The 25,352-nt window shown below is 52.1% G+C and overlaps 8 protein-coding genes across 8 annotated transcripts; 4 read left to right on the top strand and 4 right to left on the bottom strand.

Annotated features, from left to right (window-relative positions):
• Positions 1-6,025: 6,025 nt before the first annotated feature.
• Positions 6,026-7,798, top strand: JN550_002181 (uncharacterized protein; the record flags this gene model as incomplete). Its single annotated transcript, XM_049313448.1, has 3 exons — positions 6,026-6,371; positions 6,510-7,399; positions 7,466-7,798. The coding sequence occupies 3 exons, from the start codon at positions 6,026-6,028 to the stop codon at positions 7,796-7,798; spliced, it is 1,569 nt and encodes a 522-aa protein (XP_049175472.1).
• An 89-nt stretch (positions 7,799-7,887) lies between these two features.
• Positions 7,888-11,501, bottom strand: JN550_002180 (uncharacterized protein; the record flags this gene model as incomplete). Its single annotated transcript, XM_049313446.1, has 3 exons — positions 7,888-9,131; positions 9,183-10,014; positions 10,083-11,501. 3 exons carry the CDS (start codon positions 11,499-11,501, stop codon positions 7,888-7,890), a joined length of 3,495 nt encoding a protein of 1,164 aa, XP_049175471.1.
• A 923-nt stretch (positions 11,502-12,424) lies between these two features.
• On the top strand, positions 12,425-13,385 carry JN550_002179 (uncharacterized protein; the record flags this gene model as incomplete). Its single annotated transcript, XM_049313445.1, has 2 exons — positions 12,425-12,448; positions 12,513-13,385. The coding sequence occupies 2 exons, from the start codon at positions 12,425-12,427 to the stop codon at positions 13,383-13,385; spliced, it is 897 nt and encodes a 298-aa protein (XP_049175470.1).
• An 811-nt stretch (positions 13,386-14,196) lies between these two features.
• JN550_002178 (uncharacterized protein) lies at positions 14,197-16,091 on the top strand (the record flags this gene model as incomplete). The annotated part of the gene is made up of 2 exons (XM_049313444.1): positions 14,197-15,013; positions 15,109-16,091. The coding sequence occupies 2 exons, from the start codon at positions 14,197-14,199 to the stop codon at positions 16,089-16,091; spliced, it is 1,800 nt and encodes a 599-aa protein (XP_049175469.1).
• Positions 16,092-16,540: 449 nt separating this feature from the next.
• Positions 16,541-17,154, bottom strand: JN550_002177 (uncharacterized protein; the record flags this gene model as incomplete). The annotated part of the gene is made up of 3 exons (XM_049313443.1): positions 16,541-16,870; positions 16,989-17,058; positions 17,123-17,154. 3 exons carry the CDS (start codon positions 17,152-17,154, stop codon positions 16,541-16,543), a joined length of 432 nt encoding a protein of 143 aa, XP_049175468.1.
• Positions 17,155-17,799: 645 nt separating this feature from the next.
• Positions 17,800-19,960, bottom strand: JN550_002176 (uncharacterized protein; the record flags this gene model as incomplete). Its single annotated transcript, XM_049313442.1, has 2 exons — positions 17,800-19,535; positions 19,603-19,960. The coding sequence occupies 2 exons, from the start codon at positions 19,958-19,960 to the stop codon at positions 17,800-17,802; spliced, it is 2,094 nt and encodes a 697-aa protein (XP_049175467.1).
• A 1,049-nt stretch (positions 19,961-21,009) lies between these two features.
• Positions 21,010-22,066, bottom strand: JN550_002175 (uncharacterized protein; the record flags this gene model as incomplete). The annotated part of the gene is made up of 2 exons (XM_049313441.1): positions 21,010-21,926; positions 21,991-22,066. 2 exons carry the CDS (start codon positions 22,064-22,066, stop codon positions 21,010-21,012), a joined length of 993 nt encoding a protein of 330 aa, XP_049175466.1.
• Positions 22,067-23,225: 1,159 nt separating this feature from the next.
• On the top strand, positions 23,226-25,331 carry JN550_002174 (uncharacterized protein; the record flags this gene model as incomplete). Its single annotated transcript, XM_049313440.1, has 4 exons — positions 23,226-23,454; positions 23,508-23,564; positions 23,619-24,449; positions 24,574-25,331. 4 exons carry the CDS (start codon positions 23,226-23,228, stop codon positions 25,329-25,331), a joined length of 1,875 nt encoding a protein of 624 aa, XP_049175465.1.
• Positions 25,332-25,352: the final 21 nt, after the last annotated feature.

The raw sequence follows: 25,352 nt of genomic DNA, 5'->3' as shown, positions 1-25,352 counted from the left end.
GAAATCCATTGCTCGACAATCTCACGCGAACCAAGTTACGATGGGGTTCGCTCGTTTCATCTTCAATTTTGACGACCGGTACTCCACCATGTCCGATGGTGGAATGCTTGGGCCCGGCCATATCGAGAATACTCTGCGGCTATACGTCGAGTTACTTCAAATATGGAGAGATGAGATTAGGCAGAAAACCAAGGATGCCACAGCCGATTCCAACGAAGGCAATGCGAGTGAGAAGAGGGCCATGAAGCTTGATCTATCAAGCATTTGGGCTGAGGTGGAGCATGTGGAAGCCCGTGGCTTGTTCTTCCTGTGCTCTCAGTCAAGAAGAGTGCGATATTATGCTGTAACCGTCCTTCGTCTGATCACCGAGTTCGACGCTGCACTTGGTAAAGATGGAGGCGAAGAAGCTGAAGCTCAACGGTTGATTGACATTCTTGAGAACGACTCAGTTCAAGTTATGAGCTTTAAGGATGAACACCTCTCTGTTGCTGAACGCAGCCGATTGCAGAGAGGTATGCAGAAGAGCAACAACCGGGGCGCACTGATTGACCTGTGTACGAGCGACGTGTCGTACGACACTACACTCTGGTTCAAGATATTCCCAAACCTTATTCGAATTGCTTACGACAGGTGCCCCTTTACAGTTACTATTGGCCGCGATCTGGTTTGTAACCGCATACTGCAGATGTACAAAGGGATTGTGGTCATGTCGGAGCCCACCAGGGGGCTTTACTACGGGTCCGAGCCCGGGAGTGCCCGATACACAGGGAGAACTCCAACAACACAGCCAGATGTTCTGGTCGAACAATTCAAATTATACCTCACATTTGCCTGCACAACCTTGATCGACACAAGGCCATTCATTCCATCCACACAAGGCAGTCAGCACACGCGGAAGACCTCCAAATCATCAGACAAAATTATCACAGCCCGGGTCCTCTTCAAGTATCTGATCCCGTTGCTTTCGGTATCATCGGCATCGGTTCGAGATGCCGTTGTGCTGGCCATGGGCTCTATTAATAAGAACATCTACCGTACTCTGTTGGAAGAACTTTCGGGTCAGGTGTCAAGATGTAACGATGAAGCAAGAGCACGTTTGCACCAGCGGACCAACAGCAGCCCCCGACGAAATCGCAAGATGGATCTGTTGCGCACCGAGTTGACTCACGTTTACAAACTCACTTCTCACTTCCTGAAAGATGCCGAGGTGTACCAAGACGAATGGATCATGAACAACCTTTGCGTGTTCACCAAAGATCTGAAGTTGTTTCTTATGGATGGAGAGGTGCAAATGGACTGGGAGTTCCAGAAGTTACGCCGTCACTACTGTGGTCTCATGGAAGAGTTCTACGAGGGCATTGCGCGTACGAAAGATCCCTCGCGCTGGATGACGTTTGAGTCTCGTAAATCCTCATTCGCTCTGATGGAAGACTGGTGTGGATTTTCCCCGAATCAACCTCAGATACGTCAGAGAGAAGAAAATATGCGTCAGTCAATGATTGATCAACAATCCATCGGCGAGCGTGGAACTGTCACTGCTGCCATGGAGATCGAGAAGAGAAACTTGAGGACAGCAGCCTTGAGTGCCATGGCAGCTCTTTGCGCTGGACCTATCAGCGTTACCACCGAAAGCGGTGCTCAACTCCAATTTGACATGCGACGGATGCTGCTATGGGTTGAATCAATATTCAACTCTGGCAGCGACAGGCTCAATCTGATCGGAAGGCAAGCCCTGAAGAACTTGATCATCTGCAACCAAGAATACCCTTATCTCCTGGATGTTTGCATCCGGATGTGCTACTGCGCAACCGTGCCCAAGGTACTCGAAAGCTATTTCACGGTGATCACTGAGGTTCTTCTGGAGCATATTGATTATCCGACTCCTTTCTGGAGGTTGCTAGCTCTTTGCCTTTTTGCTCTGGGCAATGATTCAAGTGACATCAGGTCCAAATCGGCGCGAGTTCTCAGAGCACTCGAAGAACGACAGCAGGCCGCACGCAGTTCCAAGATCCAAGATTTTGATATCAGTATCTCCGACAAAACCAAGGCGGTCTACAAGTTGGCCCAATTCGAAATATCAAAACGCCTCGCGAAGCAACATCCCGAGTTCGCATTCCACATCTTCTCCGAATTCACACTCTACTTTGAGGGCCTCTCCCAGGGTGCCAAACAGAACATGGTAGCTGTCATTTTGCCATGGATTCAGACCATTGAACTAAAGGTTGATCCTAACGGAGGACCCATTGCCAACTCGTATGTGCTACTTGCAAACCTTTTGGAACTTACTATCAAGTCAAGTTCAGCCTTGCATAACGAGGTGCAAGCACTCTGGCAGGCTCTGGCTACTGGTCCGCACCCAGGCAATGTTCGCCTTGTTCTGGACTTCATCATATCGCTGTGCCTCGAGCGGCGGGAGCAAAACTTCGTGGAGTATGCAAAGCAGATTGTCGTCTTCCTTGCAAGCAGTCCAAGTGCGCCGGGGATTAAAGTCGTGGAATTCCTCCTAATGCAAATAAGTCCAAAGGCAATGGTGCCCAACGAGAAGAGGGAGATCGGGCCTGCGCCTTCCGATATCAACCATTTCCCGCACTGCGCCGATCTCTCTCAGGCTCTGCCTATAGGCACGAAACAAGCAGGTTTCTCTCTTGGCCAGTTGTCGCTGATCCTCCTTGTCGACCTGATGGTTTCGCCTATCCACCTGGCCGGGGAGTCTCTGCCGGTATTGCTACAAGTTGTGACTGTGCTATGGGATCATTATACCCCACTCGTTCAAGAGCAAGCGCGTGAGATGCTTGTGCATCTAGTCCATGAGCTCGTGATCTCTAAGATGGATGATGCTACCCCCTTCGAAACTAAGAAGTCCATTGAAGATCTGATTGACGCTATTCGACGTCATGATAAAGCCGTTGTCTGGGGATATGAGGATAGTAACGGCAAGGCCGACGATCGAGACACGAAGGTCCCTCAGGGAATGGAACATCTCACTGCCGAGGTTGTCAAAACTTTCGAGATCACATTCCCTGGCATCAAGGAGCAATGGAGTAGGCTGTCCTTGACGTGGGCGACTTCTTGTCCTGTCAGACACCTGGCATGTCGCTCATTTCAGATCTTTCGGTGCATATTGACCTCCATGGATCAGCTCATGCTTGGAGATATGCTCGCTCGACTCTCAAATACAATCGCTGATGAGGACTCCGAGATTCAAACATTCTCCATGGAGATCTTGACCACTCTGAAGACGCTTATAGTCAAGCTCGACTCAGAGACGCTTCTGAGTCTGCCTCAGCTTTTCTGGACCACCTGTGCTTGTCTGGAGTCTATAAACGAACGAGAATTTCTCGAAGCAGTTGAAATGTTGAACGAGTACTTGGATAAGGTGGATTTCCACGATCCCAACATACGGACGGCCATTTCCAATGGGAGACCATCTAGGTGGGATGGATGCTTCGAGGGCATTCAACCTCTTCTCTACAAGGGTCTGCGCTCGTCTTTATGTTACGAACCAACACTCAAGACGCTCGACAAACTTGTAGTATTGGCAAGCGATGGCTTGATCGGTAACGACGATCGTCTCTTTTTTACAACCATCGCCAATTTCCCTCGTTTCTTGGAAATTGTGGAACGAAACGAGGAGACGCTCCCTGAAGATATCATGCACACTGCCGATATTCTTCTTGCAGTGGCAGAAGCTCAGAATTTCCAGTCTATATGTGAGGCTCTGGAACGCTTCATGCACTGCGAGTATCGAGACAACAAGGAATTCCTCTCCGATCTGTACCGCGGACTACGTGAGGTCTATCTACCAGAGTTGGACTTCAAGATGCTTGTCATGCTCATGGGGTTCTTGACCAATAGTCGTTCCTCCGTCAAGATCATGACCATGCGTATTCTGAGCGTGGTCATCCCAGATACCGAGATGCGGAAGCCCGAGATAGCCGGCCACGGCTCGGATCTTATTTCACCACTCCTGCGACTGCTACAAAGCGAGTACTGCATGGAAGCGTTACGTGTTCTCGACAGTATCATGCCTATGCCGGGATCGTCCATGGATAAGCACCATCTGCGAATGAGCATGACTCAATCTTCATCAAAAGCCATCCGCAAGGAGTATGAGCGCACACAGAGCTTATTCGGAATTCCGGAGGAATCTGGATGGGCCGTTCCGGTGCCTGCAAGGAAGACCGAATTCACTCGCGCCAATATTCATGCGGCGTTCTACATGTGCCAGACCGATACGGAGGATGGCATTCCAACAGACCCGACGCCGACTCCAGAAGTAGAATTCCACAACGACGATTTCCCTTATGGATACTTCCAGATGCCTGACCGTACTGACACCATGATGTCTGATGACCGTGGTGATGGCCAGATGGGCGCAGACCTGGTCACCAAGCTTGATAGCCTAGATGACTTCTTTGATGATATGTCGCAAAGTCCACCCAGCGATGGGCGCTCGTCACGCACAATCACAGAGTTCTCCCCTGAAGGCTACGAGAGTACAACGCAACTATATGACGAGCAGATCTTGCCCATCCTTCACCAAGCATCCAGCAATACGTCTTTCCAGAATGGATTTGTGGATCGTCTACCCGCAGGACCGTCTCCTCGCGAAGGGCCTCCAGCGAACACAATGAACCCGGGCGCTTTTAGTGCCGATATCCCACTCCGTCCCGGACTACTTGCTCGTTCAATCACTTCCCCGGTGGTGCCTGGAAACTACAACGCACAATTTGGCGAGTTTGCCTCCGACGATGAGCTCACTGAAGATGTGTTCTCAGATGGGGACGATGAGAGGCCTAGCCAAGGTGGGCCCGGTGATGGATCTTTCTTTCTTGAGAGTATGATCCGACCTGTCAAACAGGCCACACGCTCTCATATGCGCAGACTCACTGGCGGGCGGTCCAGAGATGCTGAGAGGCAGCGAGACCTTTTCCGAACGCAACTTGGTCAGATCCCTAGCCCGCAAGTTCCAAAAGTCCCGCAGACCTTTCTGAACCAGACGAAACCCGACTCCCCCGGGAACATGATGTGAGGTGGCGGCTGAAGCGATCAGAGATATATGAGGAGAGATGTGGTAATATTTCGAAGCTTGTAAGAGAATCTACGATGTAAACATGATGCATGGAGCCAGGCGAATTGCTATTTCATTAGACTTGTGTCATATATTAGGATTATCTCGGGCCAGGCTTGTTGAAGAACACGCACGAAGAGGTACACAGGAGCTTCGGTGATGTTGAAACGCCAGGATGTGTCTTCGTAGGAAATGCGTGCGCAGTAGACTAATTGGGCCGACAGGCAGTGCCCACACGAAAATACCAGAATACAAACATCATCAATGTGTCCCCGAAGCTGCTGGTAGAGCTGCAAACCGTACTTTAACTGGAGTATCTGCACGCTGAGGCCTTCTCTTGATGGAGCCGCGCGTTGTTGCTTCCACATCCAAAGTCATCCCAGGTTGCTCGAAATGCCATCTGCAGGTCAGTCAAGGCTCAAAGTAAGCACATCCTGCATAGTCAAGTTCAACCTCCGCAGCGAGATCAGCTTGCCATTTCCATAGCAACCCCTTGCGGCCGCAGCTTTGCCCTTTTTGGGGAATGATTTGCTGTCATATTCAATGTGCTCCGCATGTTGCAACCCGGTGAGATGCACCCGCACCAGACGTGCCTCCGTTGACTCATCGCCGGGTTTGGAATGTAAGATTGTGGGTTCTGTAATGAGAATGACATCCTAGCATCTCACTTGCAGGTGTTCTCTTTGCCGATAAAGCCAATCAGAAATGCCCATATCACTCATGCCAGGGGCCTAGTTGAACAGTATAATCAGACCGTACCGCAGGAATTCCTTTACGTTGAAGTACTTAGTCATTGCCTTAAAAATCCTTGCATCAACTGTGCTCTTCTACGGCGACAGCACATATATATGAACATATAACCAACGCGACTTGACACAAGAAATCTTTGGACGTAAAATGAATGTGTCTAGCCGATCGATTGGCTAAGTCTCATTTACATACAGCCTCTGAGATATGTCCCTCCAACAGATCATAGCCAGCACCGGAGAGCTTGTCTCTTTCTGTAACCCATCTTCATTCCCCTCACCGAATGTACCTGGCACGAACATCTCGAATATCATCGCTGAGCCGGTACTCAACTTCTCTGGGGAGGCACCATGGTACTACAACTTCAATAACCCGGGCATCACAGTGGCGAATGCCACTTTCTGCAACGTGACGGTGACTTACGACCACCCCGGCCAGAATGATCTCACAGCTATCCGCGCCTACCTGCCCATCTCTTCGCCCGCCTGGAATGGCCGCTTTCAGGCAGTCGGTGGAGGCGGGTGGGTTGCGGGCATGGGCGAAGTATCCTTTCGTGAGCGAACCCTTGAATGAAACCCTCTTTCCCTCCTGACTCCGTTTGAACCTGTTGAGACTTGGCCTGTGGGGGCACTCATTTGAAAGGCGCAAACCCCAGCGAAGAGGATGGTTCACTGACTCTCAACGCGCCTAGTACAAATGATCGGAGCGCTGGGCAACGGCTACGCAACTATAACCACCGATGCCAGTCTGGCCAACCCGCTAGGAGAGGCGGATTCTTGGGCTATGGTTTCCGAGGGCAATGTCAACCTCTACAAACTCCAGAACCTGGCGAGCGTCAGTCTGCGGGATGAAGCACTGATTGGGAAAAGTCTCATTCACTCGTTCTACGGCGAAGCACCCCAGTACAGCTACTGGTCCGGGTGTTCGCAGGGCGGCCGACAAGGCATGCAGCTTGCGCAGAGATATCCGGGACTATACGACGGAATCGCCGCCAGCGCTCCGGCTGTCAACTGGGCCGAGTCGGTCACGGCCATATTCTGGCCACAACTTGTGATTAATCAGCTCCTGGGAGGAACAAAACCAGCAGATTGTGAGGTCAATCATTTGACGGCCCTGGCGATCGAGACTTGTGATGGCTTGGACGGCATTGTGGATGGCATTGTGTCGGACATAGCGCTCTGCGAGGAAACGTTCAACGCCTTTGATTATGTCGGGACTTCCTTTACCTGCGCATCCACCAACCAGTCGACGAGTGTGTCTCGTGGTGCCGCTGTATTTGCTAGTGCGACATGGCAAGGCCCGCGGACCGCCGATGGCAGGTTTCTCTGGCACGGGCTCAACATAGGGGCGCCTATCACCGATGCGGTCAATGTCGGTAACAGGCAGGCAATCGGCGCCGAATGGCTGCGGCTCTTTGTCAAGAAGAACTCGACCTTTGATGTCAACTCCATGACTCTAGATGAGTACGAGTGGCTGTTTCACAGGGGCGTTGCAGAATACGACAGCATCATCGGGACCAGCGATGCCAACCTGAGAGAGTTCAAGCGCCGGAATGGGAAGCTGATGACGTTCCATGGCCTGGTAAGCAGTTTCCTACGACATGATGAGGATGGACGCGAGAGTGTTAACATGACTAAATCACACCAGTGGGATCAAACATTGCCAACCAAGGCTACGGAAGATTACTTTGATCGTGTGTCAGAGATGACTGGCGCAGAAGCTGCGGACTTTGCGCGCCTGTTTGTCGTGCCGGGACTCTATCACTGTGCCGGCGGCCCTGGTGGACAGCCAACTGCCTTATTTTCAGCTCTTACGAACTGGGTTGAGAACGGGACTGCCCCAGATACTGTGCCCATATCTTTCATCGACCAAAACAACACAACGAATGAAAGGATTCTTTGCCCCCATCCAAGCAGGGCTGTCTGGGATGGGACGGGGCCGACATCTAAGGCCTCGAGCTTTTACTGCACTGAGAGATAGGGGGCTCACTGGGTCATCGGGTATCTGGCTTATGATTAGAGCTGCTCGTAGCAAATGATTACAATCAGACAGTTCGGTTTGACCGAATACTATACACCCCAAGTCTTAGCCCCTCTGAGGGCGTTTTTTCCTTTGGGGTCGACAGTACTAGCCCGTCGCACTCTCTCGTTTTGACGCTCCTCCATCCTCCTCGTCCTTACTCTCTGCAGACTCATTGGCAAGTCTTCGACAGTGTCTGGTTCGGAATCGGAATCCACAGCCGAATCGGCGCCCATTCGTTCCACAAAAGTCTGCCGTTTCCTCAGCGCGGCCCCGTACGAGTCACGGTGGTGAGAAGAGGCAAACCGGCGCCGTTTGCGAAGATTTGCACTGGCGTTGCTCTTGATCTTCTCAACCGTTTGCTCCGTTTCTGCGGCGGTGCTGGATGCAAGCTCACGAGCCTTGATCTTTGCGATGTACTCGTGGAACCTCGGCCGTTCGAGCATACCGGTTCGGAAGGCGTTGACGCCTACGAGGAGCTTCGCCAAGTCCACAAGCTCCTCCAGATATTCGATTATCTCCATCATGCCTGCCGATCCAGCACTCCATGCCAGAAATTTCTGTCTTGTGAGAGACTTGAGAATACTTGCTTCGGGCACCCTCGAGCTTCTTCGTGAGTCTGGGTATTTCACACTCGCTGCTCTGCTGACGGGGGCAGAATCGTGTTGCTCCAGCAAGACCTCTCTTACCCTGCTTGTGTATCGCAAATGTGCCACTCTGCTTGATGGCAGAAACTGTGGCAAGGGGAGCCTTGTGGTCAGAGCCTCGTGTACCGCGAACAATGTCAAGGTAATGCTCGATGCCATATTACGACGGTAGGGGAGAACGTGTTCGTTCAATTCCTCCAAGACTGTACTTCCGTAAGTTTGCCGGATATGAAGCACATGGTCCATGCGATCGATAATCTGATGTAGAACGTAAATAACCTCGTTGTATATCAGCGCCTGTCCCTTGAAACTCCCCTTCAACCGGGGCTCGGTCAAGGTGAATGGAAGAAACGTTTGGGCGGCTGAAAGCGCAGCCTCGGCTTTATCCTTTGCGTGGCAGAAATTCGCATTGAGTGCTTCAGATTTGAGATCGACCGCGCCAGGTTTCTCAATACCTACAGCGACAGACGCTTCCATATTTGAAATTTGTTGAATAGCTGACGCGAGTGACTCAACAAGTCGATCGCGCGCTCGTACTGGGAACAGAATCATTTCAACAAGTAAAGCAACGGTACCTCCTACTAGGAAGCAGACCATTCTTTTCAAAAAGATTCCCCAAGGTTCGCTATCCGGCTGTACAATTGTTGCTATACCCTCGTTAGTGGGAAGCAACGCAAATGAGGTATCTGTATACTCACCAAGGCCAACCACCGACATACTGACAATGGATATGATGCCAGTTTTGACGTAAGGGGTCCCAAGCTGTGTGTAGGCAGCCGGTATAGATGCAATCACCAGCACCACCACAGCAACGACACGATTGCCCTGCCCTATCTCGAACGAAAGGAAGCCGGCTACGCAGCCGTAAATAACTCCTACGACTCGCAGCACAAAACCTTGAATGGACGTTCCGACAGAAACTTCGAAGACCAAAATCAATTGTAGTGATGCCCATGAGGCCCGAACAGAAGCGTACCAGGGGTTTAGTGACGGGACAAAGGCCGGCCAAGTGACTATCCATCCGGCCACACTCATCTTGAGCGCGAAAGCCAGGGCATCCGAGTCAGCGATGAATTCTACCACATCAGCTGCTAGACCGCGAAGCCACAAAACCGTGTTGCTTTCGGATTTCGGGGGCCCCTTCCTCCGGGGGATCTTGCCCAGGGTTGCTTGGTTCTCCTGAGCGCGACCCATCTCCTCGTCTTTGGGATGCCGAAGCAATTGCTCATCACTAGTTGAAGGGTCATCTTCATCGTGCCGCGGATCCTCACCCAGGGCTCCGTGACCACCCCGGGCTTCTTTTCTAGCGTTCTCAGGCACAGTATTGATATCTCTTTCTCCACCAGACTTCAGCCATTTTTTCCAGCTGATTTTGGGAAAGTAGATTCTACGGCGAGCGTGCCGATTGAGCCGCCTTTCGACGAGTACGCGAGAATGCTTTAGCATCATATGTATCTGAGATGCTGCCTGCCGCAAAGTTATCAAAAAGGAGCTGATCAAGAATGTTTCCATTCGCGGCATAATATCCACCTAAGTCAGAAAGTTTAGCTTGAGATCAACTGAGTTGGACAGAGCAATGTCAAGAACGGGTGCATTACCTGTGAGCCTTTCCCATAAGCCATGGCTGCGGCTTTCTCAAGTGCTTCTGCCGAGTTCCTATCAAACATGGCAAGTGCTTGGGTGAATGCCTCTGTTCGGATGTCGATCTCCTCCAGGGTAATTCCATCGGGAGGTCGGGCTCCGGATGGCAACTTGGAGACATCGTATGTATACGCCAAGGAGCAGGTGATGACATCAACTGCTTTGTGTATCTGATCCTGAAGAATCTTGCCGGGGCCCCGAACCTGAGATAGAATTTGCTCGAACAGAGCAAGATCGGCAGACTCTATCTCCCGTACAGGTTTCACGAGTTCTAGGTTGCGAACATGTTTCGATTTGCGTCGAATGTTCTGTGGACGCGCCCCAGGAGAATCGGATGACTCAGCATCTGACGTTGAGGACTCTGAAGTCGAATCAGAGCTTGAACCACTGTCGTCCGTATCACTTCCCTCCCCTCCATTGAGTGCCTGGTCGCCGTTTTCCTCATCTCCCATCATGGCGTATTTGCTTTCACAGGCGTTGACAATGCTGATCGTATTCTGTACAAGACGTGACATGGCCGTGACGCTGATAGGCTTTAGTGATCTCGGCGGGAGAACCGCAAAGACCACTTCAAAATTGCATTCTGCCTGTGCTTTCTTTGAGCCAGCGAGCCTTGCTCGTAGCTTTGGCTTCCTATCCGTCAAGGATACCAGCTTGGTCCGTAAGTCGAGCTCCGGCCCCTTTTCTCCATCGGATGAAGCCGTGTCGCTCGACATAAACCAGTCTCCAGCATCCTCCAGACATTTGACTGCGTCGTGAAGAGTTCCGATGGCCGAGTCTCCCAGAAATCCGCTGGAGGACTGCGGGAATATTGCCACGTTGACCAGGACTACAACGCCTATAGCAGTGAGGATGGGGTAAGATATCTGAGATGCCAAGGCTCCAGAGACTGACGTTGCCGTTCCTGTCAGGACAGTGAGACTTATAAGAAGGAAGAAGAAGACGAATAAGAAGAGCCTTGGGGTAGATGATCGAAGAGTTCCGTGGAATATGACTGCCAAGGCATAGAAGACTGCGCGGATGGCGTATGCAGCACTGATGTTGCTCGCGTATGTCAGGCTCGAGAGGTAGAGTCCTAGATTTGACCATCCTAGCCCGACAGCTGTTCCCATGAGGATCAAGAAGAGAGCCTCGGCCATTTGACCAAAACGCTGGCCAGGGAAACCAAAGACCGTCACCATGGCCCCGAGATAAGTTGAGCGGCCAAACACATCAATCACAGCCGGGATCAGTCCTAAGGTGAGCATGACGGCCGTGCACACTGTGTTTTTGACGATGCGCTGCCAGAGATACCCATTCTGGAGGTTCTGGGTGATGGTGGCCAGCCATCGTCTGCATCGCCTCCGCAGGCCCCTTCCCACTGTTGCTATGGCCATGCTGGCCGCGCTGCGCCCAAATCTATCCCGATGGTCGAGAAAAGGCTCAACCGAGTCATGGCCGGGGATATTCGTGTAGAACAACAGCAACCCCGATAGCGCAAGGGCGTCTCAACGTGGCATGAGGCAGTGAGCATGCAGGCGACCCGTTGTGCTTTGAGCAAGTGGTGATGGTTCCCAATGTGTAAACAGCGAACATAAATTTAGAAGGAGCCGATCTGCGAACAGGATCATCCCTACCTTGGAGCTGCCCAATCTGCCCAGTCGATGAAAGCCTCGAAAATGCCCGTTCTGAGGTGTTAGTGGGGACCACTCCGGGTGCCACTGTGATAGCGCCCCGGCATTCAACGTGTGGGTGGGTGGCTCCAAGCACTCAGTAGACGCCCACCCTGTTATCGACGCTTGCATGGCCAAACTAATAGATGTCTCGCCCCGTGATTACAACTAGACATCGCGAGCATGGTGGCTTACGAGTGATTCTGGCTTTGCTTCGGTTGCACTCATTGTAGTGCTGCGAACTCGACTCAACGGCAATTGACAGGCTGGACGCCACGCGTGGCTCACATCTAGGAATCCACACGCGCCTGTCCCTGTTTTCCATGGGTGTTTTGGGTGTTCGATCGTTGGGCCAAGGCTGGCTCTGGGCTAGGGCAGTTCAGTGGAGGTGCAGTTGGGAAACGGCCAGTTCAGTTCGTTATTAGTGCCCCGCGAATGACGCAGTCCGCAGCTGGGGTCGGGGAGCTTGGCCGGCTCCTCCACTGCGATCAATAACAGCTACCTAACCCATGTGCGGGGCACTTCCCGGGTGCGACGGGGGACTCTGGGAGTCTGCCTTGAGACTCCAACGAGATCCGCTCGAGGAGGACGTTACGTGATCGCAGCCGCAGAGTGATTTGTACCTTAACATCTGGTCCCTCGCCACGATGCCACCTTCAGCAAACCTCATTGTAAGCTTGGACCCCGCGTTATCCCCCCTCGAGGCAACCTGGAGACCCCGCTGACGTCCGGTAGACCAAGATCAAGGTGCAGTTGAAGCTCTCCATCGCGCGCCTGCGCATGGTGCAGCAACGCGATGAAGCACTCTCCAAGACACAGAGAAGATCCATGGCCCAGCTGCTGGAGGCCGAGAAGATCGACTCGGCCAGGATCCGCGTAGAGAACATCATCCGATCCGACATCACGACCGAGCTGTACGAGATCCTCGAGTTATATTGTGAGCTGCTGCTGGCGCGCGCCGGCTTATTGGACGCCCCAACATGCGATCCAGGCCTGGAGGAGGCCGTCAAGAGTATAATATATGCCGCGCCCAAGACGGAGATCAAGGAGCTGCAGCAGGTGCGCGCCCTCCTGGCCGAGAAGTTTGGCAAAGAATTTGCCCTGGCTGCCATGGAGAACTCGGATGGCAAGGTCTCGGAGAAGGTTCTGAAGAAGCTCAGCGTGACACCTCCTAGGGAGGAGCTCGTCACAGGCTACCTCGAGGAGATCGCACGAGCCTATGGAGTAGCCTGGCCGAAGCGACCCAAGGATCTAGGCGCTCCTCCCGAGTACATCGACGACGATGACGATAGCCCCAGCGGTGGGTTGGCACAGAAAGTCCTCGAGGCAGAAATACCGGCAGACAGCAAAGTCGCTCAAGAGAGAGAAGACCTGAGCAGAGCTACGCCACCTCGTGGTCTTGGGCCCGATAACCCTCTGCACATCACTCCGTCGAGTCCTTCTTCAGAGAACCCAAGGCCAAAGGTTACACTTAACTCGATGGAGCTCAAGCCCAGCCAAAAAATGGTTGATGCCGGTCTCGCAAAGAAGAAAGAAGAGAAGGGGAGCTCGGACGGCGTGCCCGATCTTAACGAGTTGGCTGCGCGTTTCGCAGCCCTGAAGCGGTGATGTAGTCGTGCTTGCAACCCCCTTTTTAAATATCTCACATCATTTTGTCGAGTTTATGCCTCGTATTCGGAATCCATTGCATGTGCGTTGGGGCTCGCTGTATTCTCACATAGAGGTGCCTCTAGCACATGATCGTTGTGATATCTTTGATTCTCAGACCAGGACTATTGTGCTATACCGAAAGGCTATTGCCCTCTACATACAACCGCAGCGTGATCGGCTTTTATCCACAAGCAGGAACCATTTTACCTTGACTTTTAACGTGGGCTTTTGCTCTCAACTCGAATTCGACGCTGCAGTGGCCTTCTAATGGCTGGCAAGGTGCATAGTGAGACGGCTGGCTTTTTACAAGGCCGCATTCGTTGCTCCAGCAGGACAACACTTCGGCTGTTATCATTTTGTGATATTGGCGACTCGTTCTGAGGCACAGTTCTAGAATAACACTATGCTGCTGTTGCGGACGTTCAGGTACCAAGCAGATTCCCAGGTCGAACAAACAGAGGTAGCACCTTCCGCTGATAGGATTGTCATGATACAAGTGAAATCCAACTTGGTTTGGCGGCAACGACGGCTTCTACTTCCACCGCCGAACCAAGTTCACCTAGCCATCGCTTTCGTCCGTTTGCTCTGACGACGAATTGATATACGCTTGTCACTTTTTGGTGACCAACGGGCGGCATCTGCATGCTAGCCGAGCAAACGACTTTTTTCACTCCATTCTCTCATGTTGTCGCACCTAACGACGTTCTGATCACATCCACGTTCTTTTCCAAGGCCTCTCGAGTTGCAGCCCGGCGACATCGTGGCCACCATGGATCTAAGCCGCAGTCTCGAGGCACTTGCGATCAAAAGTCTAGACAGTACCGCACTGTCCGAGCTAGAAGCTCGAATAGACCGCCATGTCGGCACGGTGATCTCCAGAGACCAAGCGCTTCATACGTACCTGGGTTGGCTTCGTGAGCAACTAGTACAGGATACCTTCTACCAACAGGAATCTCTCGTCAAGGACTGGATCGACTCGCTGCGCAACCGCGGCTACGAGCAAGAGCTGATTTTCCGATTCTTCAAAGATTGGCAACGGCGAGAGGCCCAGAACGACCCTTTAACTCGCCGTAGATTTCTACTGATCGAAGAAAACATGCGGGCAGTACTGGAAGAGCCACAGCAAGGCATCAACCCAGAGCCACATCTCGCGCAACCTAGTCACCGCCCATCGCAGAAGGAAAACCGTCGTCCTCATCCGGCAGAGCCAGCTGAGCGGAAGAAACCTGCCAAGTCGAGGAAGGAGCGTTCAAACAGACAGAGGACTGGTGCCAACGAAATCCCTGTATCAGGGCCTAGGCGTACAGGAATATCATCGTCTCATGAGGTCATCGTGATCCATGACAGCCCAAGTGAGCCCGATAGGTTTCCCACCACGACTGACCGTACGCCACCCGTGCACGGTGATGCTGTCGCCACACAACCACCCTATGATCCAGATGAGCTCATGATCACCCGGGAGACTATTTGGCTTGATACAACTCCAGAAAAAGTGCGCACTCCCTCTGATCAGGCAGAAGCGCCCCAGTCGAGAGAGAATTATATGACAGCATTTAAGACGGGTGCTCTCGATCAGAGACCGCCTGGTCCTGATTACATATGCAAGCGTTGCAACAAGAGAGGCAAGTTACAAGTCTAGAGGCTAAGATGCTACAGCTCGGAATAACTGACTCTCCAACAGGCCACTGGGTCAACTTTTGTCCAACGAATCTAGACCCGCGCTTCGACGTTCCTCCCGATCCAAAATATCTATGCAAGTACTGTGGGCGCCGTGGGGTACATTTCGCTACGCTTTGTCCATACAATAAGAATGACTGGTCCTTGACTCAGCAGCGAAAGAAATCTAACATCCAGGCACCCACCAAGTCTCCCAAAGTCGCTGGTGATTCATATCGGCCGGGAGAATCCTCCGGATCCCGTCGTAGACACGCAGAGCCCAGATTCCAGTCCCGACTTCGGGAGAACCGGTCTCGTTCACCCATCGACAGAGACAGACAAGCCCTCAGAGAACCGAGATCACCTTCACCTTTTGGCGACGATAGACACCATCGTCGATCTTACAAGGATGGAATCAAGCTCTATGATGAGTACCGCCCTGCTCACTACGACCACGAGGCGCAAGCTTATCAAGCCAAGTCCAGCCGACGCAGGAAGCAACACCAGAAGACTCTTGATCATAGCGAGGGGAGGCTGTATTACGAAGATGATGTGTTCTTCACCGGTATTGAGTCTCCGTCAGTCACAGGGGCGAGTCCTCAAACACGGTGGCTTTCCGGGGTCGAAGAGGTCACTTCCGCTCGATCATGCGATGACAGCCCCGCTTTCAGTGAGAATAATGCGGTAGATATGCTCAGCCCAGAGGACCGCGACAAAGCGGCAGCTGATGCCCATGATTTCCTCGAGGCATTGCGTGAACAGATCCAGGACAACGGTATTGAATCAGTTTGCGCCTCTGAGCTCAATAAAGTCGTCGGCCAAGTCTGTAGCGAGAAAGACATCAATTTGATCGACGGAGACAATAGCGCTCTTTACGAGATGATCGCAAATCCCCCCTTCAGCGATGAAGTTGTACGGCTCTTCTGTGGTCGTGCCATCCCAATCATATATCCGCGCCGACAACGACCTATCGCCCTCGAGTTCTGGAGAGCGACTTGCGATGAATAACACTCAAAAGAGCAACAAGACCTAGATTCCAAGTTGCGGCACGTGCAACTAATGACGACAGGGCTGCCCTCTTACATCAGGGTTCACGTCCTGGCCGTCGTAGTGGAGATCGGACTGAATGGAAATTGGGCGGTTGTGGTAAGAGACTGCCTGACTCTTTACTATCAGCCCGAACAAGGTTCATTAGATTCTTGAGTCAAAGAGGGAATAATTTCCGCGAGTTTCCTCTGATCAAGGGAGAACGCCTTTGCACAATCTTGTCACCAATATCGAGCTAGAGTGTAGACCCGAATCCAGCCCTATTTTTTCTTATAAAACCTGTACGCCCATGCAGAGAAAGTTTCCAGTTCCGACATGACTTGTCGCCATAGAACTCCTAAACGCCATACCAAATGCCGTTGCTTTGCAACCCGTAGAATCAGCTGATCATCGTGACTCCTTCCCCAGCGCTATTCAAGCTTATCCAGATGCTCTAGCCGCGTCAATACGACTTGCTTGCTTGTCTCCTCGATCTCGCCCGCCAGGAATACCTCGTCGAGGATGGCATAAACCTTGTAGAAGTTGAAGACCAGGTCCAGCTCGCACACGTTGCCGAAGAAGGCGTCCAGCACTTCGACGAAGAAATGGATGGCCTCCAGGAAGGCGAGCTCGTTGTCGTTGGTGTCGACGCAGGCGCAGAAGAAGAGCCCCGCGTACCGTCGATACACGATCTTGTTGTTCCGGAACTCGACAAAGTTGGACTGGTACTTCTGGTCGCGCGGCGCGACAAGACGGTGGACCTGTTGGGGGGAAACCCTTGTCAGATATCAGGTAGATCCCCGGAATTCATGGAAAGGGCATCGCAAGCAGGGAGCGCGCCAGGGCATCCTGTGCCGTCGGAGGCGGAGGGCGGCCTACCTCGCCTTTAAGCTTGATCTTCTCGTCGTCGCTGTACGGCGCGTACCATTTCGCTAGGCGGGTCTTGCCTCTGGTCGGGAGAGGGCTGTGTCAGCGGTCACAATTGGGGCAGTGGGAGGCTTCAGGGGGCGTACTGCCGGTTCTGGATCAGGATGAACGACAACATTTTGGCTTGGAGTCTGTCGGGGCGCCGGTTCGCGAGAGCGTTGCGGATTTCAGGAGCTATCGTGGGGAGTCGGCCATTGGAGATGCTTGATAATGGACGTCCAGGGGTCTGTCTGGTGGGGGTTCGGGGGGCCGCCTGCTGGTTGGGACCCACTAACCCAAAAGGGGTCCGCCCTTACATGACCGTCGACGGCTGAGACCAGTGACTTACACCGTCCAGGTCGCAAGCACTATGTAATATTTCAACCCGCCTTTGATGGAGAGGAACATGCAACATTGGATGCATCCACGGGGAATTGCAAAGTGAATATGACTTTGCTATACCCCGGTAAGCCGCTGATCTTCGTGTAAAACCCGTCAAGGCTTATTTGTGCCCGGCTAGACAAATTGCGCACAGTTTGTACTCTATTTGCCGAAAACCTCTCCCTCGATCAAAGGCTATATAGCACAAAAAAATAGTCAAGATTGTATGAAACAAGTCCAGTGCATATGTTTACAAGCAAAGTTTCGAAACTTTGTAGTTTGCGGTCCCTGGTGACTTATTTCTTGAGAAGGTTCAATCTAGGATTCCAAGCTTCGTTTCGGCTTTTCAATGTCCTCAAGAGATACGAAATACGGCTTCTCTACCGATATACTCTGGGTATATTTACTTAATCATGATAATTTCTTCTTCAACCGACATAAATAAGGCTCGGAAACCTAGTGTCATCTTAACATCATAAACCCCAATACGTCGAAAGTGCCCAGGTACGGTCTCATCAGGTGTGACGAGAAGATCCATATGCCAACGCGATGGGACACTATCCAGTTCCGGGGCCAACAAAAGCATCCAGACGTCCCAGAAGGGTTGTGATGTGCCCACACTGGAATCTGCCCCCGTCGGGACTTCGCAGGTATCCCAACCCTGGAGGTCGTCATCTGGGGCATCGAGGTACACTACTGTCGCTGGTAGAGATGCCTTTGTGAACCAACTGGACGACCATTTTTGAAGCATCGTGAAGGCACTTGGCTGGTCATCCTCGAAGCCGGAAAGGTACGGAATCCCGTCTGCTGTCCTCACTAGTCTTGCACGAGCTGCTTTGCAACGCACTGTCATTATGCCCCTCTCAGCATTTCCAAAGGCCAGAGCGGCATCTATGGGTTTCACGACGGTGTCCATTATATTGGGCCAGTCTGGCCCAGTAAACAGGGAAGCCGAACTGTCCACACTGGCCCAGGACCAAGTCGGTGCTCGCTCACGCGCGCGCCTGTTTCGGTCGCCAATGGCGGTCTTCGGATAAATAGTGTAGGAAGTGCCATTTCGGTGGATCTTCTCGCCTACAAGATACCAGGCCGCCATGTGCCGTATTCCCTGCCTCCACAGACCGGCGGCATAGTCCCAGCCGGTCAGTCGGGAGAACTCCTGTGCGATACCCGCCAGAGCTATTAGTCTATCATTTGGTTGCGTGATCTGGCGCTGGTAGTACTGCCTGACGATGGAGATCCAAAGGAACGAAACGTCCCGAGGGTCTTTGCGTCTTGGAAGGTCCCACAGCATCCGGGCACCTGCGCCAAGTTCTCCTATACCCAGCTCCTCGGGTGTTGGCATCATGGAGTCTCGATAGGATCTGGAATGGCAAATCCAGGACAGGGTTCTGGAACCGTAGATAAGAACCCTGGGAGATAATAGCCGCTCCTGTAAAGTCCAGGCACGGAGATCAATCGGCTCGACCAGCCGCTCCATATCCATTTTGGCCTGGTCGTGGAGCAGCACTGCATCCTTATGGTCGGCATGTTCAGCTTCTGGGCCCCTGCAGTGCAAGGCGATCGGTGGCGTTGGCTTGGACCAGGTTTGCGACATGTCTCTGGGGTTCAGAAACCCGTCAGAGGAAGAGCGGGCGGTTCCCGCGACAAGCGTGAAAACTGCATTTTTATAGATTTCGGGCATCTGGCCGAGCTCTTTGCGCACATCTTCGCGGTCGTCTTGAATAATGCAGAGGGAATCGATCCATATATATGGTACTTTCAGAAAGAAGGCAACCAACACAGAGTCTGCAATAGTTTGAGGAAGCTCGGAAAGAGCGATGGTACGACGGCCGGACACAAAGTTACGTGTAGTGGTCTGCAATGGTTGAGGGCCGCCCCAGCAGTAGCTCAAGCTGCACCATGGTAAATAACCTAGATGCGTCGTCTCGACTACCTCAACATCTGATACATTCGTGCTAGAAGGGACTTTGAGCAGTCTGGAAGGGGTAAAGCTCGTGGGAACAGGTTGGCATCGCTTGTGAGTGGAAGAACAGCAGCATTCTGCCAACCAGCCATGGGCCTGGGAGAACGAGGCATCTGTTGCAGCTGAACTTGGCCACACTCGGTAATCTCTCAGCCATAGGGGGTTATTGGTTCCTAAAACTAGTCAGGGGTTTGCCCGTGTATATTCGGCCATGGAGGGCACAGCGTGGGGCACAAATACCTTGAGCAAGCCCTATTGCGTACGTAAAGAGCATATGCGCTCTAGGATCACGGTGGTCGAGCCCTCTATCGGAGCCAGAGATGGTGCCGACAGGTGGATTGTATGGTCTCCTGTAGTCAATAATGACGACTGAGGCCTCAAATATTGGGCACAGTCGCGTTAGGGGATGCGTCAAGACAACTTCTAATTCAGCTTTCCAGTTGGGAATCTTTCTCACATGCGGCCACGTGCCTCGTCTTGTGAAGTTGAAGAAAGGGCATCCAGCTTTGGATCCTTCAGCGACTGATCTTTCTGAAAAGCCCCCGATGTCGAAGTATAATGCCGACCCGACAGCGGGAGCTGGTGACTCGGGCGACATTTCAACGAACAGTGCCGAGCAGTGTCGACAGGAATGAGGCTGATTCGTAGGAACAATGGAAGCAGCTCTCTGCAAAGCAGCCAAATGCTGCTGCAGCGATATCTGAGAGCCGGGGGGGTTAGGAGCGCTCATCGGTTTTGACTTTTTATTTATTTATTTTTTTATTAGTAGACGGGAACGATGGGTGCTCATGACATCCGGGCCTGTAGCACGATTTTCCAGCGAATAGCAGTGGAAAATGACCCTACAGATATCGCAATTTTGAGTGTATACCAGCTGTTGCGAGTTTGACGCAGTTGTCCCATTCACTGTGATGAGGGACACAGTAAACCCGCAACAAGCGAAACGCTGAAGGTAAGCCGCTGCTATTTCTGGCAGGCGGTCAGCAGAATGTGCCGCGACGCACGAAACACCACGATATACCCAATGTTCAGAACGTCTCCGGTTGAAAAAAGCCAGTATGCATAATAGCAGTACTGGGACGTGGATACATTTCTGATAGTCAGACTAGTACAATCCCAATCACCGGGCAAGGACGTAGAATATTACTACTTGGATTATCTTGATATCAAAACTGCACTGAGTCAACAGGTGCCGATCTGAGATCAGTGACTCACCAGATGTCCTCATAAGCACGATATTATCAACAAGCTAAAGAATAAGCGGACGTAAATGCCAAGACTGGTGAAGAAAGTAAGATGCGAGTTCCTTCTTTTCTAGATGTGTAAGCACAAGTAATTCACAACCAGGGGGTGAAAAGTGAGCACAATAATTATAGCATTGAACATGCACGGAAGACTATTCTGCAGATGGCTACGCTGTCACGACCCTCAGAGGCTGACGATATCCTTGCCGTCAGCCTGGATTCCTGAAAGGCGTATGATACTGGATAGGAGACTGTAACATTAATGAGGTGGGTCTAGAATCTAAGCTTATACAGTACATAAAATCCCCCCGATGAGTTACACGTCTGTATGCACTCAAGGTCATAGTATCTCAATCTTCCCTTTCATTATTTTTACACGTTAATCAAAGACGCAACGGAAGGTTTAAATAGAGAACTTCTCAGAAACCAGCTCCTCGCTCGTCTGCCAGCATCTTTCCGCAAGTTCCGGGTCTGTGGCCCACTCTTTAACGGCCCTGTTGTCTGTTGTTAGGTTCGCATCCTCCAAGTAGATGCCCTCCTCGTTTACGAGATCTGGGTCGAGCGCCGCGCGTAGAGTCGTCGAGCACCCTTGCTGTACCGTCTTGGCCGTTCCGAGAGCCCTGTAGGCGGCAATCGACATACCGAAGCATCGCCAGGAAGCCTCGTCCCAAATTTCCATTGCTGCGAGCCCCATGGATTTCGCATGCACCTGCAACCCCGTGCTAATGCTTCCTGGGTGCAACGTGTACACGTGAATGCCGTACGGAGCCAGCCGCTTCTTCAAACCTACTGCGTACAGCATCATTGCCACCTTGGAGGACCCGTACGCCGCAGCTTCGTCGTACGATCCCGGGGCTGCGAAGTTGGGGTCACGGAAGCGGAATGGATTGTATCTGTGCGATGAGCTGCTCACGAAGACAATGCGCGACCCAGTTCCAGCGGCTTTGACCTTGGGCATAATTGTGTTGGTGAGCACGAAGTGCCCGAGGTGGTTTGCCGCCAGCTGAAACTCCAAACCATCCTCCGTCGTTCGGTAAGGGCATCCCATCACCCCGGCGTTGTTGATGACCACATTGATCTTGGGGATTGCCGGGTCTTGCAGAATTGCTTGCGCCGCCTCCCGCACACTCTTCAGGGAAGCCAGATCTACTTGGACGAACTTGACGAGGACCTGCGGGTCGACGCGCCTGATGGCCTCGATAGTAGACTCAGCCTTCGCAGGTGAGCGTCCGAGAAGTATGAGCGTGGCAGGAGACCCATGAGCGAGCGAGATGGCCGTCTCGGCACCAATGCCTCCCTCGCTGGGTCCGGTAATTAGAACTGACATGTCATAGTTAGTCGCGTTAGTTTGTAAGTAGTCTCCTGTCGATGCAAATGGACGTACAGGTCCTTCCCTTTACCTGGTCGGTAAAGTCCCCAACGATAGTTAAGCCTTCCGTAGCGCGGTTGTACTTGGACATTGTGATAAGTGATGTTTGTCGAAGTTTCTTAACCATTAGAGGCACACAAAAAGAGACGTCCGAGAAGCACAGTCAAACAACTGTTTTTGTTGGCATCGGGCGTCAATTATATATGTCGTGTAGACCTGCAGAGATGGGATTTCCGGCTTCCCCCCGTTAGCCCCTAACACCGGATCACGCCAAATAATGTAAGAAACGCCATCTTTAAATTCACAGTAGAAAACTGATTTACCATTCATTATGTCAGTCTCGTAGAGTGATTTCTCGTCCCAACGAGAGCGTCAGCGAAAGCGTCAGCGATGAGCTCCGCGCAGCAAGGTCAGGATGCCGGGAAATATCTGTAGCTTGGTCTTATATGGACCTACGGAGTATTCGCCCTTTAAGTCCGCCGGGATAGTGTGGTGGCACTTCTGAGCGCCTGCGATACAAGCTCTACGTACCAATATGACAATGAACCTGCCACGGCTCAAAGTAGACGTTTTTCTCACAGCCAAATCTTAAGCCAAAGGAGTCATAGGAATCTGGTAAAAGACAAGGCCACAAATGCAACACTGCCTTATTACTAAGCTTGTATGGTGGTAGTTTAATTTTCAGCGCCATTAACTCCCATCCTTGTTAAGCGTAGGCCCCGAGAAAGATTCTACAGAGTTTTAAGTCCATGTAGAAGGTATTAATAGAAGATGCGGAATCTACATGAGTTCTCGACTGCGGGCTCGGCTTGACAGGTTTTGGGCAGGAGAGTGAGGCTAGACCGGATCAGCTTATTGGGTCTTCGGTATGTAGACCGTTCTCTACGAAATTTCTCCAGCCACAATTACCTGACATATCGCAGAGAATAATCAAGTCAGCACGCACCTGAACCAGAGTAAACGTTTCATTCTAGGCAATGTCAAATATGTGATCGATTTAGATTGACCCAACCGACTCTGGAATTCCAGCATTGGTGATGTGGGAATGAAGTGGCGCAGCTAGTTCGGCAAAATGTGGCGCTCGGACATGGACAGAATGACTTCACGTTAGGCGTGGCACAAGCATCGCAACCTCGTTCCTCTTGCAATCATTCGCGAATTGTCAATTCCAGCCTCCCCTCGCCTCACCTTGTCAGCTGTATAGAAGCTGCAAAGTCTGTGAGGGCAGACTCCAGCGCCGATGAGGCACGATGACTACTCCCGCCGCCTCTGGTAGGCAGCCAAATGAGTTGTTCGAGTTCGCTTTCCGCCTCGGTACAAGTGACGGCAAAGCCTGGCCTGAAGAGCAGTACAGGGGTACCGAGAGGCTTGATCCTGAAGGATCCGAAGAAGAGAAGCAGAAATACCATGAGTATCGCCTCAAGCTCGCCGGTCTGCTGCGCGACCAGATTTTGGTGTACCAGGATCCCAAAAGCAGAGGTAGGTACGGTCTAGTTGAAGCGGAGATACGATCAGACACTAATGGCCCACAGGCCGTACCTATATTCTAAAGGAGCTCCCAGAGCATTACCACATCCGGAGGAAGAAGAGTAAGTCGTATGGATGCCTACACCCTTCGCTGCCATGCTAATTAGGCTCGGTAGGGTCGAAAGAAGGAAAGGACAAGAAGGACAAGGACGTATTTGATTTTTACATCTATGGGCATCCTACCAGTGATAGGAGCGGCAACCCCAGATGTCATAATTCACCAAATGATTTTTTCCCTCATCTACTGTGGTTGATCAGTGGCGCCAAGGACAAGTCTTACTGCAGTTGCAAGCTTTGCAATAAGACGAAGAAGCCGGAGCCAGAGTTGCTAAAGAAGAGAATCGCCGTGCCACCGGACCCAGAGCCTGCACCTGTCCCTGCACCTGTCCCTGCACCTGTACCTGCAACTGTATCTGCACCAGCTCCTATATCTGCTACGTCCGCCGCGCCACAGTCAACATCGATGCGGAGAACGGCGTCAGCTTCCTCAACAACCCCCAAAGCTGCAGCAAAGCCTGCAAGCCAACCGCAACCAGCACCCACTGTTCAGCAGAGCACCACACCTATTCCTGTGCCTGTGATTCCAGGTCAGCATCAACTTCAACCTCGGCCTACGCCGCAACCTCAGCCTCAGGCAGCTAGGGCTCCTGCTCCAACGTCGACGGTTCCGGTTCCGGTTCCGGTTCCGACGTCGACGGCTTCTGCTCCAGCCTCGACTGCTCCTCAAGATGAGGCTGCTATCTTCAGGGAAGGGGAGATCGTCTGGTACAAGCACAACAACGCGTGGCGGATCGGCATCGTCCTCAAAGCTGCCCCCGCAAACCCAGCTACTGCTACGCCGGCAAAATGCCTCGTTAAGCCTCTTGCCCATGCCGCATTACAGATTGACAACGTTTTGAAGAGCGATACTGATATGCGGCCCTTCCTGGCGTTCAGTGTTCCACCTGGTAAGATTATAATCACTGATCACCCCAACAGATTATTCTCCTTACCCCTCCCCCTTTCCTTCTTCTCCGGCCCGGACCAAGCATTGGCAAGCGTTGAGTGGCGGCTGACTTCTTTGGAAAATAGTGAACACGAAGGAGATACGAGGCCGCCGGATGCATGAAGTCAACTGGCAGCAGATGCAAGCTCACCTTGCTGGCGATGATAGACAGAAGCAAGAGTTCATTGGACTTGAAGCGTCTAAGATGGCAGTCGTTGAAATCGATCAATCATACTCCACGTTCAACACCATCCCCGAGCCACCCAATTCCCCGAGACAAAGAGTCGGCGGCCTGTTTCTGGGTGCTGAACGCATTGCAGTCAATGAAGCCGTTCGAGTACGTCTTAGTCCCACTGAGATCAACCCACAATGGGGAAAGACCGCTCCGATCGTTATGGCTCTGCGCGACATCTACGTTGCTGCTGATGGTTTGCATGTCGTGGGTGATGTGTACATCCTTAATGAGACTGTCATTCAGCAGCCCAGTCCGCAAGTTCAATTGCCTGCTGCGATGCTGCGAGAGCAGGCGTTCCGTAATGAGATCAGGAAGCCCCTTGGAACACGTTACGACTGGGTATGCATTCAGCAGAACCAGGACAAGCGCGAGGACTCGATACGTGGCCGGTTCTACGAAACATCAAAGTTGATGCCCATCCTTGATGCTGAACGGTTCAAGGTGGCGCTAGAGAGGGGTATCGTGGAGGACGTGCAGAACTACTTGAACAACCGCCTGGACTCCAGCGGCACGTACATGGGCAGGAGGAAAAATCGACTTGAAACCTTGTCAACGTCTGTTCCCGAGAACTTCTTTCTGAGCCTTGGTCCACACGTCGTTGAGGATTAAGAGTGGCGGCCCTGCCCCCCC

Source organism: Neoarthrinium moseri (assembly GCF_022829205.1).
Source record: "Neoarthrinium moseri strain CBS 164.80 chromosome Unknown scaffold5_Wmoseri_CBS_16480, whole genome shotgun sequence".
NCBI classification, from domain to species: Eukaryota; Fungi; Ascomycota; class Sordariomycetes; order Amphisphaeriales; family Apiosporaceae; genus Neoarthrinium; species Neoarthrinium moseri.
This window is presented reverse-complemented; position numbering and strand designations above follow the sequence as displayed.